We start from the raw sequence: 13,870 nt of genomic DNA, 5'->3' as shown, positions 1-13,870 counted from the left end.
CCATACTCATTCACAAAGGAAATTGGTCCACCTTAAATGGTATAGCAGGTATTTTCTGGCAGTTGTACAGTAATAAGAAACAATATGCCCGCTCCACCATTTAAAAAAAACTGAACTAGAGGCTAAGGCTAATTCCACTTACCTACATTGTTGGAGCTGGGAATGACGTCGGGTTGACCGAGTTCCAGTTAAATATTTGAATAATTGTACACTATTTTAAAACACTTCCAAAAAACAGTTAGCTAATGTCTTCAGAGTTTACCCCAATGGCCCTTTACCAGTGTTTTATGGCAAATCTAACCAAGGTTTGTCCCACTTTTTATGTCCCAGGTTAGCATTGTCAGCACAGCTTTTATTACTATTTCTGTTCGGTGCGTCCATCTTGGATTTTGAACTAGAGGTTGGTGAGGCTATCCAGACTTTCCAAATAGGAAATCCGACTTGTGGGGGTGTTCCAGTTGAAATTTCCTACCTGGAACTCTGTAAATATATATAATATTTATATATATATATATAATCTACTATAGATTCTCAAAATACCTCTTACATGTAATCTCACAAAGTTTGCACATGCCAATGCATTGGCTGTGTTTCCAGTAACCATGCCATGTTAGGCTGGCTGATGAAATTCAGCTTAATAGAAACATACACTAAACAAACTTTTACTTGAGTTGTGTTGAGCTCTGCAGCTCTGATTCAGTTTTTATGTAATAGCCAGTAAAATCATAGACGACGTATCATGTGATCATTTCTACGAACTAATCTCAACTGACAGATCAAGAAATCAAAACAGATAGTTGTCTTTCAGGGTAAAGCCAAGCGTAGGCCCTGTTTTGTTTTTTGGTCACTCACACTGCTTGTGTAACTCTATGGCCCACGGTCTACATCCAAAGCCTATGATTTATATGCACACACAGTACCATCGGATTGTCATGCTGCGATGTGGGTGCACACTTTTGGACAGTTCTGCCTATTACCAATTTTCAATTGATTGAGTGCAAAGAAAACATGCTGAGAAAGCTGCTGCAGCTTTGCCCTCTTCTGCCACATTGCATTGAAATGTAAACCAGCAAAGGAGAACATAATAGTTTTTTTTTGCTGTCTATTTTAGGAAAGAATGAGAAAAACAGTGCAGCATTAACTATAATTATTGCCTATGTTTGACATAAAAATGACAAAACACGCAATACAACTAGTAGCATTAGTATTCTTCATGTAATGGCAGCCTTATCTACATTTGTACTAACTAATGCAGCAAATGTTAGATACCAAACATGCACTACATGTCCAATATAGACAAACACACAGCTTGTCTAGTTCCTGTACAGAAGTATTACCAATAAAATAGAACTCTCTGGAGCAGAAAAAAAACATATTGGCATCATGCCAAAGGTGTGGGATAGAGGGGTATAAAGCCCCCAGCATTGGAGCAGTGTAACTGTGTTCTCTGAAATGATGGTGCCCCACCCAATACTTTTGAGATTAGTTGAGGATGAGATGGGGTGATGATCATCCAACATCCTGACCTCACTAATGCTTATGTCACTGAATGCAATTAAATCCTCACACCTAGTAGTAATCTAGTAGAACGCCTTCTCTGGATGCTAGAGGCAGTTACTCCAACAAAAGCAGGATAAACTCTTTTTTAATACTCTTGATTTTCAAAGAAACAATGAATAAACAGGTGTCCCAATACTTTTGTCAGTAGTTTTGTGGAATCATCTTTTATGTTTTTTCTGCTCTAACTCTACTTCAGCTTGGGAAGGGCTTAGTAGTTGATCACTTGTACTGGAAGATTTAATATGCAAGATATGCATGCCAGGAAAACTCCAGAACCAGGATTGGGACCACTGGAGTAATGGAATGGACTATATGGTCAAGACAATTCCTTATCATTTTAGGAATCACAACTTTAATGAGCAAATAACTGAAAATGTTGAGACATACATGTTCCATACTTTTGGCTATACTATACTTTTTGAAATAGCTAGCAAGGGTGAGCATAGCACAGCTGGGATCAGTAACCTGCTTGCAGAGGGTTTCAGACAAAAATAAGAACATCATTAAAAGTCAGATTGAGTTTGCTGCCTAGCCAGACTGCTGTCCAATATAAAATATTACGAGAGAAGCGCGGCATATGTTTTTATTAGACACGGGGCAACGTCATAACAAAAGAGTTGATTTGCCATTTTTAGTCAAAGTTAGAGGCTTTTACATGTATTCCCAGAACCACCCTGAAGTTGTGGTCTGGGTGGCTGTACGGGTGGAGGAAATGTAAGTTCTCAGTAGTCTGTGGAGAGGGGTGAGCTTTATATGCATTTAAACTGTCCTCACTTGAATCCTCATCCTCCAAAAATAGATGGAGAAACATGTGGGAGCACTGGCTCGCTGTCTCAGACGTGGTCTGTGCACCTCAGGAGAGAGGGCATTGGTTAGGTTTTCTGACCCAGTGTGTCTCTGGGAAGTTATATAATATGACATTAATAACCTTTTCAACTGCAAGTGCCTGTATGTGGGCCTACACTTGAATTCCTCATCCTCAGGAGGAAGTTACCAAATAATAAGAAAAAATAAGACAGGGTTTAAATGGGTAACACAGAGAAGAACAAGCAGGATTAGTGGTAACAGAAAGTAAATGGATAGGTTTCCCTATTCTTCTATTCTTTATCATTCCTTGCTTACTTTTAAGGGGGACGCTTAGCTGCTCACTGGAAAGCAAAACCAAATAGCCAGCTAGTTTGTCTGAATCTTCAGTCAGATGCATGCAGAGACCTGAGTTTAAAGTTAGCTCTCACGTTTTGCAAGCTGCTTTCCACGAGCTCTCTCTCTCTCTCTCTCTCTCTTTCTTTCTTTCTTTCTTTCTCTCTTTCTCCCCTCACCCCTGTCTCTCTCTCTAATTTGTGTGCTAATGAATTTCTTTTGACAATACCTGCACAACTGAAGTCATTTTCAGGGAGTCTCCCTTTCATAAAATAACACTGGGTGATAAACCCGATAAAAAGCCATTGGTGAATAAAAGATCTGGATTAATTAGCACTAGATCAAAGTCTCCTGCGTTTTTTCCCCCCCTCCTCTCTCTGCTCTAGCCACATGTGGTCCACAGGCTCAGCTCAGACATGTGGTTTTATTTAGCTTTGTGGAAAGGTTAAATAGGAAACTTGGATAAGGGAAAAAGCACTGAATCTTTTTATATGATGAAATTTTCAAAGTTTTGGGGGCATTTTAAAACATACATGTAAAACCATATCAGTCTTTTGGTTCGTAAGTGAGTCTTGGCATTGGCCGATTTTGGCCACAAGGCCGAATTTCTCCTTGTTGCCCCAGTTTATAACACAGCGGCTTGTATAAAGCTAATTCTTTCGAACAAAATGCCAGTACCAGGCCCTGTTTGATACTGGCACCAGACAAATTGTTGTGCATTGTGTCATTTTCTTATTATATGTGTTTAACAGCTTGTAAATGCAAATGCCTGTTTTACTGAAACACGGTCTTGAGAGACTTCATCTTCATCTACCAGTCCTTAAAAGGACAGAATAACTAATCCCATCAGTATGATGTGGCGTTCATTAAATCCTGCACGCTTGAAAAATAAACACATCAAATATTACAAAGAAAAAATCTTTATTGGTTAAAATAGCCTTTTTTCACAGATTTGATTAATGACTTTTTTTGCTATCATGCACTTGTACACTGTACAACAGTGGATTCCCATGGAATGACATTTTCTTAACTCTCTTCTTCAAACAAATGTACAACCTTTTCTATTGGCTTGTTCAGTGGATACTAGATCTCGCTTTGGTCCTTCAAGATCCAGAAAAAAAAAACAAGAGTTCACATGAAAACGCTGTTTTTAGTGTAGTTCTACTTCTGCTTGGTGTGTGGTAAAATAAATTAGTTCCATGCATAACAGAGAGAACATTTGCCACTTATGCATCATACGACATCCTTGCCAAAATCTCAGTGCAAACACCATTGTAGCTGGAAGAAAAAAAATATCCATGAACCTCCAAGTTTGAGTACCGATATGCTATGATGTAAAGTTTTGAAAAACTAAAAGGTCCAAATTGAAATTTCATCTACTAGTGTTTGGTAGTTGTGGAGCTACACTGGCATATATCTTTTAATTTAATTGACTAAATATTAGTCCAGCTCTAACAAGCAGTCTTCTAAAAACTCACATTTGTGACACAGTTAGCTTGATTTACAGTACTAAAACTCTATCTCTCAAGCAGCATGATTACATTGACTTTGAAAAAAAAAAGTTAAATCACTCACTCCAAGGGTGAAACAAAAAACCTAACTTATACTGCCCTCCTCTCCCATTCAAAACGAAAAATAAGGAAAAAATGACATACTTAAAGAAAAGAGAAATAAAGCCTTTCTCTCAAAGAGTTAAAAGAGATACTTCTGCCCACACCAATATAACAAACACAAAATAATCAAACTAACACCACATAGATTCAAAGTTTATCAGGAAAATGACAGTCCACTGTGATTAATAAAAGGAACCTCTTGTTAATGGATGTATTGCTGAAATTTGGATAATTGTCAATAAATATGCAATTGGCTCTGGTGACTTTGATGCGTATGTGACCTTGAGTAGTAGTCAATCATCTAGTGGTGGATATCCTGTATTCTTAATGAATAAATAAATATTACTCCATGAACTTCAGCACTAGGAACCTACTCGCGACCCTGTTTGATTAGATGGTGTTGAGATGGCCATAGAGATGAGGAACATGATGTGGATGAGTATAGGAATGGGGTTATGTGTTTCTGAAGTACTGGGGTGTTTTCAAATGGAATGTCATTGTGTGGCTGTAGAACAATTCAAGAAAAACCAATCACATATCACCAAGGCATATTCTTCCAGGAGAAAAAAATGCAAGACTGTCAGGAAGTGAAGAGAACACGCTTATGGCCTCTCACCCCCCTAGCTGTTCAGCTTGTTAAGGCAAGGTTAGCGCCGCTAGTTTCAACGTCATCATTAATTAACAAATAGTACCTCCAGCAGTGTGAGTAATTTTATGTCTCTGAGTCTAGAGTGAGGATGACCACAACTGGACAGCTGCCTGCCCCCCCTGTGCTCTGAGTGTCAGTTCTCTAGCTAGACATCCAGGTCATCCGGCCTTGCTCGACTGCTCATGCGGCTGCTAGCTCGGCTGCATGGTCGTGGATCCATCAGGGCCAGGGGCTGCAGCTCATGGCCCGGCGTGATTTTCTTGTGCTCCTGCGTGTCGTCGGGGTAGTCGAAGGCTTGGGCGTGCGAGTTAGAAATGGTGCTGCCATTCTGCCCCAGCCGGTTCTGCTCGGTGCTGTAGTTGGCCCAGTTTTGCTCGTTGGCCTGCTTGTTGTAGTTGCGGCAGGAGTTGGTCCTTTCGCCTGTGGCTAGCTTGTAGCCTGGGGGTGACATGGGTGACAGTGGAGCCGTGGGCGAGGAACATCCGTTGTAGTAGGCGTACTTGGTGGTGGACAACTCCTTTGGCGTGGGGCTCAGGGTGCCACCGGATGGATATGTGTTCTGCTTGCCCTTGACGCGGTCCTTGATCCGCTTGAAGAACACATAGAAGAGCTCAATGACATTGAGCAGCAGGGAGACCAGTGAGACCACCAACATGAAGATAATGAAGACAGTCTTCTCGGTGGGCCTGGACAAGAAGCAGTCCACCCTGTGAGGACATGGCGAGCGCTCACAGGTGTACACAGTAGACAGGCTGAAGCCATAGATATACCACTGGATCACCAGGAAGCCAATCTCAAAGAGAGACTTGAATAGGATGCTGACGACGTACGTGCGCAGCAGAGCCCCCTTCATCTTCACCTTGCCATGCTCCTCCAGGCCATGCTTGAGCTTCTTCAGCTCAATCTTCTTCAGAGGAACGTCCACGTCCCCGCCGTCATTCTGCACGGCCTTCAGCTCTTCCTCCTTGCGGTTGAGCTTCTGCTCCTTGCGCATAAGGTAGAAGACATGTGCCAGGTACAGGAGCGTGGGCGTGGACACAAAGATGATCTGAAGCACCCAGAAACGCACATGCGAGATGGGGAAGGACTTGTCATAGCACACGTTCTCGCAACCAGGCTGCTGGGTATTGCACTTGAAGGCAGACTGTTCGTCACCCCAAGCCGACTCCACAGCTGTCCCCAGGACTAGGATCCGGAAGATGAAGAGAACAGAGAGCCAGACCTTGCCTCCGGCTGTGGAGTACGCCTGCACCTTGTCAAGGAGCCTTCCCAAAGCGCTCCAGTCACCCATCTTGGGGGCGTTCTTGCTGCAAACAAGGAAAAAACGTGTTCTGATAAATTATTATAGTTTCAAAAAGCATTTTTTTTTCATGACAGATGTCTCCAGCACTTGACACATTTTGTGAAAACAAGCAAAATCTACCCTTGTAGTATTAACACTTTTTAAACATAAGATTGTAGAGAGCAGAGGGACGTTTTCTATGATAATCTTTTTCAAATGTGTAATTAATACGCCTTTTATCACTTTTGGGGAAAGAGCAGAGTAATACATGCACATTGCAAGTATATAGTACTAGTATGTAGTATATTGCATGTATAAACCCAACACTTACAATAACACACACATACACTTTTTTTATGATAACTATAAACCAGTAGAGATAAAAAGGCTTATTCTAACTAACGTAAATTGGCAAAAGAACAAATACAGCATTTTTACCAACATGCCATTGATTGTAACCTATTAATGTACAGTATGATATAGTAATGTATGTATAATATTTGTGTAGTTATAATAATAGATATACAGTAGCCCACAGGAATGACACACACATTGATTAAATACCACTAAAGCCCAAACGACAGAAACGACACCAGCTGCTCAATACTGCTCAACACGGATGGATAATAATAATAATATTAATAATAATATTAATAATAATAATAAATGAACCCCAGTAGCTGTACTCCATCAGAATTTATGCTATTTATGTATTTGATGCGCAGACGTCAAACGCCCAGGCGGGGAAGACAGTGGCTTTCAGTGGCATTTTTGTCTTGAGGAATGGACTCTGCGATGCTCTGTAAGGAACACGGGTGTTTTCAGGCCTACCCGTTGATTTACCGTGTCAGGAATGACAGAAGCGCTTTAGTAAAATGAGCCTCAGTTGTTTGGACTGAAGATGAAGTTCTCCAGGAAGAGAGACAGAGAGAGAAAGAGAGAGAGGTGGTGGGGTGGTGGGGCTCAGATTAGAGCCCAGTCGGGAGTTTCTGCTACTGGATTAAATGTGCGGATCTCGGGGAGAAAAAAATCGTTTCTTTGAAAGTAGTTTTTAGTCATTAAAGAGCTTTTCTTCTTTCTTCTGGACTTTCTCTCTTATATCCTACTGTCTGAAATCTCTCAACACTCAGTACAGCACATAGCCCAGTGACGGGGGGAAAGGCGTGAATGAAATCCTGAACCCAAACACCCTGAGGCAAATGTGCAATTTCTGATGGTTTAGCCATCTACGCATAGGCAGCTCTGAGGAGCCACACTGTGAGGAGGTCTGAGGAAAAGCAGGCTGTGATCTAGGGCAGTCCGTTTTCTGTTCAGACGGTTAGGGTCAGCGGCTAGTAAAAAGGAAAAAACGGTAAAAAGTGGAGGAAGAGTGGAAAAGTTAGCAGAAGAAGAAGCAGAGGTTTTCTTCACGTACCTGGAGAGTCACCGAGAAGCAAGAAGAGAGCCCTGAGGGACTTTCTCCGTCACTTCTTGAGAGCTCACACCGCTTTCTCCAAAATCCTGCTTCGGGGACCAAGAGAAACTGAGGCACACTTGTCAAACTTTCCTCGCTTATAAGAGTCTTTCGTGCGGTGTTGCGAGGAAAAAAAAAGAAAAGTGAGCAAGCACCCAAAGTTGGAGGAGTCATGTGACCCCCACGTCAGACGGGCTCTTTTTTTTTTTTTTTTTTTTTTTTTTTTGATCTCCTCACTGACTTTTTGAATATTTCCTTCTGGAAAGAAACGTCTAACCTACAGCACTTGTTGATTTCGATCTTATGTATCCTTATTTGGAAATTGATTTCACAGTGTTTGTTCTCTGGAAATGGAAAATCACAATTGTAATGCGGGCATAAACACCCCGACTCTCCATTACCTCCACAGTGTGACCCTTCATCGGCTCACCATTGTTTATCATATACAAGAAGTATGTGTGTGTATACATGTTTATATTGATTGATTGATTGATTGATTTATTTAATCAGAATTATTCGATTTCTTAATTAAAACACTTTATTGCACAAGAATATCAATTATCTTTAACGATATGGTCTTTGAAACACTTTTTTTTCTTTTTGGACATATTCATATTTTTGGACATTAAAGAATAATGATAATAATGATGAAAACGTATGTGCATGAAAGCAGGGCATTGATTCCGAAACTTTTAAGAGCAACAATTGGTCAAAGTGTATGAAACTGATATCCACGCATGATTCGACTGTAACACCGAGGACTTCATCCCACGCAACAGGTGCACTGCGCCCTCTGGTGTAAGACTCCATTAATGCCCTGCAGACGTGTGACTCCAGTGTGACGCTTTCACAGTTCAGCCTTTGCTTCAGCAGGGCTGCTGCTGCTGCTCATGTGGGCCCATCTGCTCTCCATGCTTGTGTTCAAACGGTTCTGCTTGCGACTCTCCACAGCTTCCAGGCCTATTGAAAACTGAGAAGGTGGCATGTAGTGAGGTGCTGCATTGTAGTTCACCATTGTGTCACGTTGGGGTCGTCTGCACAGCCCCTTGCAACACAAATAGCACACTTCCAGCACGTTCAAGGCCAGAGACACGCACGCGACCACCAGCATGAAGAAAATGAAGATGGTCTTCTCTGTGGGCCTGGACATGAAGCACTCTGTCACTAACGGACAAGGTGATTTGTTGCAGAGGAATCTGGGGACCATCACAAAACCATAGAGATAATACTGTCCAATGATGAAAGCCAGTTCCAGGACGATTTTAAAAAACAGCTGAGCCATGTAGCTCCAAAGCAGTCGTCCCTTGATTCGCACTTTGCCCTTTTCGTCCGTGTATTTTGGAGACTTGGCCACCTGGTTTGCCTTCAGCATATCCCTAAGCTTGTTCTCTCGGTGGATGACGTGGATGGCGTGGCCCAGGTACAGCAGAGTTGGGGTGGACACGAAGATGATCTGCATGACCCAGAAACGCACATGGGAGATGGGGAACTTCCAGTCGTAGCACACGCTCTCGCAACCAGGCGTGTTGGTGTTGCATGTCATGTCTGACCGCTCGTCTCCCCACACGTTCTCAACTCCTGCCCCCAGCACGAGGATCCTGAAGATGAAGAGGACGCTCATCCATATCTTGCCAATGACGGTAGAGTGGGACTGCACCTTGTCCAGCAAACTCGAGAGAAACCCCCAATCTCCCATTCTTTACAGCGCTCAGGATTACCCTAGAAGAGGACGAGAGAGATCAGTTACATTGAATTATCTACAATGGTCAGATGTTTGTGGACACCCCTTTTAATGAATGCATTCGGCTATTTTCAGTTGCACCCATTGCTGACACAGATGTGCAGATTGCCCAGTATTTTTGGGATGAGGTGGGGTGGTGAGCATTCAGCATCCTGACCTTACTATTGCCGAATGCCATTAAATCCCCACAGCAATGCTCCAATATTTGGTGGAAAGTCTTTCCTGGACAGTAGGGACAGTTACTTCACCAAAAGCAAGATGAACTCATTTTTAATGCCCTTGATTTTAGAAGAAACGATAAAGGAGCAGGTGTCTCTATACTTGTGTCCATATAGTGTATCTGGTTTCACCCACAATTAAAAAGTCAATTAGAATAGAAAAGACGTATACAATATTTTATTCCATAACTGAATAAAGTAAATGAATTATTGAATAAAATTGCTTTTCTATATGGTGTGCTTAGTTTGTTCTAATGATAGTAAACACACCCGTGTTTATTACAACTGTGCTCTGTCTTTAGTAGCTTCATTAAAAATTACCTGAAAACCCTTGCATACAAATAAAAATTACAAAGGCTTTTTGTTTTCTGTTTATAAGCTGTAGAAATCAATTTCACCTTTAATTTAGTTTTGTTTATCAAATGTGAATAATTGTGTAATTTAGTTTAATTAATTCAATGTAATTTTTAAGTTTATTGAACCTTTTTCACCATCCATTCTTTAAAAGAAAGGTCTTCTTAAAACCTACTTACACAGTTTTCTCGAAGATCCTGACATTTCCCAGTGTTATATTATCTGGGATTTGTTCAGTTTACATGGGCGATGAGATCCATCATTATAAGTGCATTGCTGGGAAAGATTCTGAGCTTTAAAAAAAACGTCATGAATCTGACATAGACTTTCTGTTAGGACTTTTCACAGACAAATTTAAGCAATATCTTAGAAAGATTTTGGTGAATAAGGCCCATTAGTACCCAACTAACCCAAGACAAATATAACTTTCTTCTAAAATAACTTGTGAATACATTTTCAATATGTGAATACATTTTCTGCCTCCCACTCTAAAAATGTTTGTGCATCTGCTCAAAGTAACCAAACTAGGTCACTACTTCATTCATTGTTTAATATTAAAAATTATTACATCATTCTACATTTAAAATATTTAAAATGTTGAAACTTTAGAGCAGAAGTAAAAGTATTTAACTAATCGAGAAACTCTCATCTTGCACAACTGACCAAAAAAGACTTTTATTTTGACAATGGTTTGGCTGGTTCAGTGTACCATTTGACAACAGGAAACTCATGAAAATGTTATTGTAATGGTTAGTAATGCTTGTTTTTGAAATTAAAGTTTTGTAAACTTAAATTCAAGGGAAAGATGTGTAGCCTACACTTGTCTAAAATAAAACATTTTCAGTTGTGATTAAATATAATATTTTGAATTCATGCATGACACTTTCTTATGTTCAGGGTAGTAAGATTTATAAGCTTGTTTTAAAATAAATGTATATCATTATTAAAGCTAAGATTGTATAGATTCTTGTCAATATAAAAAAGCACATCATAGCAGTTTTAATAGGATATCTCTAATTCTATAACTTTTATTTAAAGTCCTAATGTGCCATTGACCAATTTATTTATATTTCAATGTTTATTTAATTAATTCACATTTTAATCTGTATGATCCTATTACTTGTCAAGTAATTTGAATGCTCCCTATGTTAGGTTGTGACATAGTGGACTGCTAGGGGAGGCAATGACATTCCAATCTAGCCTGTTTGTTTGAGCAGATTGTAGCAGTACAGGTGTTTTTTCATGTCTCACATTTTATAGGTGCATTTATTAATCTATGTGCATTGAAATTAACAGCTTGACTGTCAAGCACATGCTCACAAACTCAAAATAACAGTTTCATTTAACTAAGAAAACCATTTAAGTAGTTTTATTTTAGTTGGCTGGACTGGACTATTTTAGGTTTTTGGTGGTGGTAACAGGCTGGGTTGTTGCTTCCCCTGCCAGCCAACAGAGGTCACTCTCTCCTCAATACTGAAGGAACTTTCATACATCTTCTTGTGATTGGTTATTTCCTCATTAATGTAGATGAGTAGATGTAAACTTAGATATCAATAGATGTTGCTGTCATTTTGGTGTACTTATATTCTGTATTGACACATTACTAAACATGAGCCCACAGCATGAGCAAAGTGTACACAATGCATCTTCCAACTTGCTTCCTAGAGATTACCTATTCTAGGTGAGCAAGGGTAATCGTAACTAATCAACAACCTTGATAAAATATATTAGCATTCTAATAGTAATATATTTTTCTTTTAACTTGTCAAATCATTCTAGGCCCTTCAAAAACACAGGCCAGAGGTGGGGGAAGAATCCTCAAGCAAGAAGAAGAGGCTCAAGTTAAATTGTCACTTCTGAGAATTAATAATGACTCAAGCTGAAGAAAATATATTTCCAAGTCTTTACAATAATAACTTCAGTAGAAGTGTCAAAACTACTCAGTACTGAGAAATTTAGAGAACTGCAGTGGAATGTCTTGGCACATCTTCTAACTATAAGCACAAGAAGTGAAGCCCGTTTTCCCATTTGAAGGCAAGTTTAGGCCTAATGCTCTAGAGTGAGAAGTGTCACCAAACATTTAAGAATATAATAATTAAAAAAAAAACAATAAGTGCCTACATTGTAATGATTTGATAATGTAAGTGATTTTATCATCAATTTAAATGCAGTTCATTATTTTTTTTCCATTTTCAGTTTTTTAGAGCATTCAGCACTATAAAAGTACAATATTTAGTTCATATAACACTGTCTCAATGTAACACCCTAAACTAATACACTAGCCACAAGCTAAAATAGTCACAACACAATACACTTCAATATGGTATGATACACTGCACTAAAATGTGGTACAATATGATATGATATATTGTGACATTCGTACTACAAACTATTAGATTAATAATATGAACATTATATTGTGTCATCACCTTGTGAAAGAATTCCAATATTTGTGCTTAGGAAGTGTAAATTACAGTAATTACATATCTTACACTGTTTGAGGACACTACAAATCAGGGGGGTTTCCCATAGTTCTGCAGTTTTTATCTCTGTTCAGTGGAACTGATTAGTACAGTGTAAACGGCTGAAAATCTCGCCTCCTTCTTTTTGGTAGAAAGAAAATGACTGACTTTTACTTCAAAACCATTTCCTGTTCTCTATAATCAGAAGACTCATCCCCTTTTGCTGAGACATGAGTGTGAGATCCTTTTAAAGTGAGGTGACCTTATCAGGGATTTGAATGAAGTAGTCCTAGTCACACTGAGATAAAGAAGGATATTTCTTTGCAAAATAATTAAATTAATAAATAAACAAACAAACAAAAAAGCACATAAAAAGGCACATAAAAACTACATAGACCAGTATTTAGTCAAACATCAGCACCGTATAAATAATAACAAAATCAACAACAACAGCAATAATAATAATAATAATAATAATAATAATAATAACACCTATAATAATAATGAGAACAACAACAATAATATTATTATTATTATTATTATTATTAATAGTAGTAGTAATAATAATAATAATAATAATAATAACAACAACAACAATAATAATAATAATAATAATAATAATAATAATAAAATGTCTTTGTCAGTGTATGTATGTTAGATATATACAGAGGGTTAGACTTTAGTAAGCTTTAAGCGACATAAGCTCTAAGCTGAGAGTGCAAATAAATACAGTGTAGTGTGTGTGTGTGTGTGTGTGTGTGTGTGTGTGTGTGTGTAGTCTATAGCTTTGTAATAAAATATTTTACACTGCTTTCATTTGCACTCTCAGCTTCTCATTGTGATAAAGCACATTAAAGTAATGATTAGCTAAAGATGAAAAACTAGTACAAAAAGTAAAACCAAACTTACCCAACCCAGTGTGTTGAACAGTAAATCGTAAAACTATATAAAAATAAAATTAAATTATAATATGCCAAAAATTCCCAATTGAGTTTAGAATCTCGTCTGCTGAAAAGGACGGAAGTTACTGGGTAAGACACTACAGCTGTAGACTGAACTCGGCAACTTTCTGACTGTCAGTTCCCTATTTAGCCAAACATCCAATCACTCTCTGCACTTATACTTTCATATACTGATGTCTAACACTTCACTCCACCCAACTAGTCATGTGTTCCTGGGTTAATGCGGACATTTTCACACGTTTATACTGGTTGATTAATTTCTTACAAATGCAGTCAAAAGTTGACAGGTTGCAAAAGAACCCCACCCTCATCATACTGGATCTTACTGGATTTATCACTAGAGGGCAGCATTGATTTAACATACAGTATGATATGTTTCTGTGTTATTTATTTTTTCATTCAGTCTCACCCTCAGTCTTATCAATAACAAAGTCTT

At 38.9% G+C, this 13,870-nt stretch overlaps 2 protein-coding genes across 2 annotated transcripts; both read right to left on the bottom strand.

The window, feature by feature from the left end:
• Positions 1 to 3,604: 3,604 nt before the first annotated feature.
• Positions 3,605 to 7,821, bottom strand: gja1b (gap junction protein alpha 1b). Its single transcript, XM_072686431.1, has 2 exons — positions 7,659 to 7,821; positions 3,605 to 6,269 (listed from the first exon to the last, which is right to left on the bottom strand). Exon 2 carries the CDS (start codon positions 6,251 to 6,253, stop codon positions 5,108 to 5,110), a length of 1,146 nt encoding a protein of 381 aa, XP_072542532.1. The 5' UTR covers positions 6,254 to 6,269; positions 7,659 to 7,821; the 3' UTR covers positions 3,605 to 5,107.
• A 112-nt stretch (positions 7,822 to 7,933) lies between these two features.
• Positions 7,934 to 13,639, bottom strand: LOC140534991 (gap junction Cx32.2 protein-like). The gene is made up of 2 exons (XM_072656584.1): positions 13,382 to 13,639; positions 7,934 to 9,416 (listed from the first exon to the last, which is right to left on the bottom strand). The coding sequence occupies exon 2, from the start codon at positions 9,391 to 9,393 to the stop codon at positions 8,545 to 8,547; it is 849 nt and encodes a 282-aa protein (XP_072512685.1). The 5' UTR covers positions 9,394 to 9,416; positions 13,382 to 13,639; the 3' UTR covers positions 7,934 to 8,544.
• Between the last annotated feature and the right edge of the window lie 231 nt (positions 13,640 to 13,870).

The sequence above is a fragment of the Salminus brasiliensis genome, chromosome 1 (assembly GCF_030463535.1).
Source record: "Salminus brasiliensis chromosome 1, fSalBra1.hap2, whole genome shotgun sequence".
Classification (NCBI taxonomy): Eukaryota; Metazoa; Chordata; class Actinopteri; order Characiformes; family Bryconidae; genus Salminus; species Salminus brasiliensis.
This window is presented reverse-complemented; position numbering and strand designations above follow the sequence as displayed.

What these genes read in the sequence shown, in the direction of transcription:
- LOC140534991 (XM_072656584.1), bottom strand. Translation starts at nt 9,393, where the DNA reads ATGGGAGATTGGGGGTTTCTCTCGAGTTTGCTGGACAAGGTGCAGTCC.
- gja1b (XM_072686431.1), bottom strand. Translation starts at nt 6,253, where the DNA reads ATGGGTGACTGGAGCGCTTTGGGAAGGCTCCTTGACAAGGTGCAGGCG.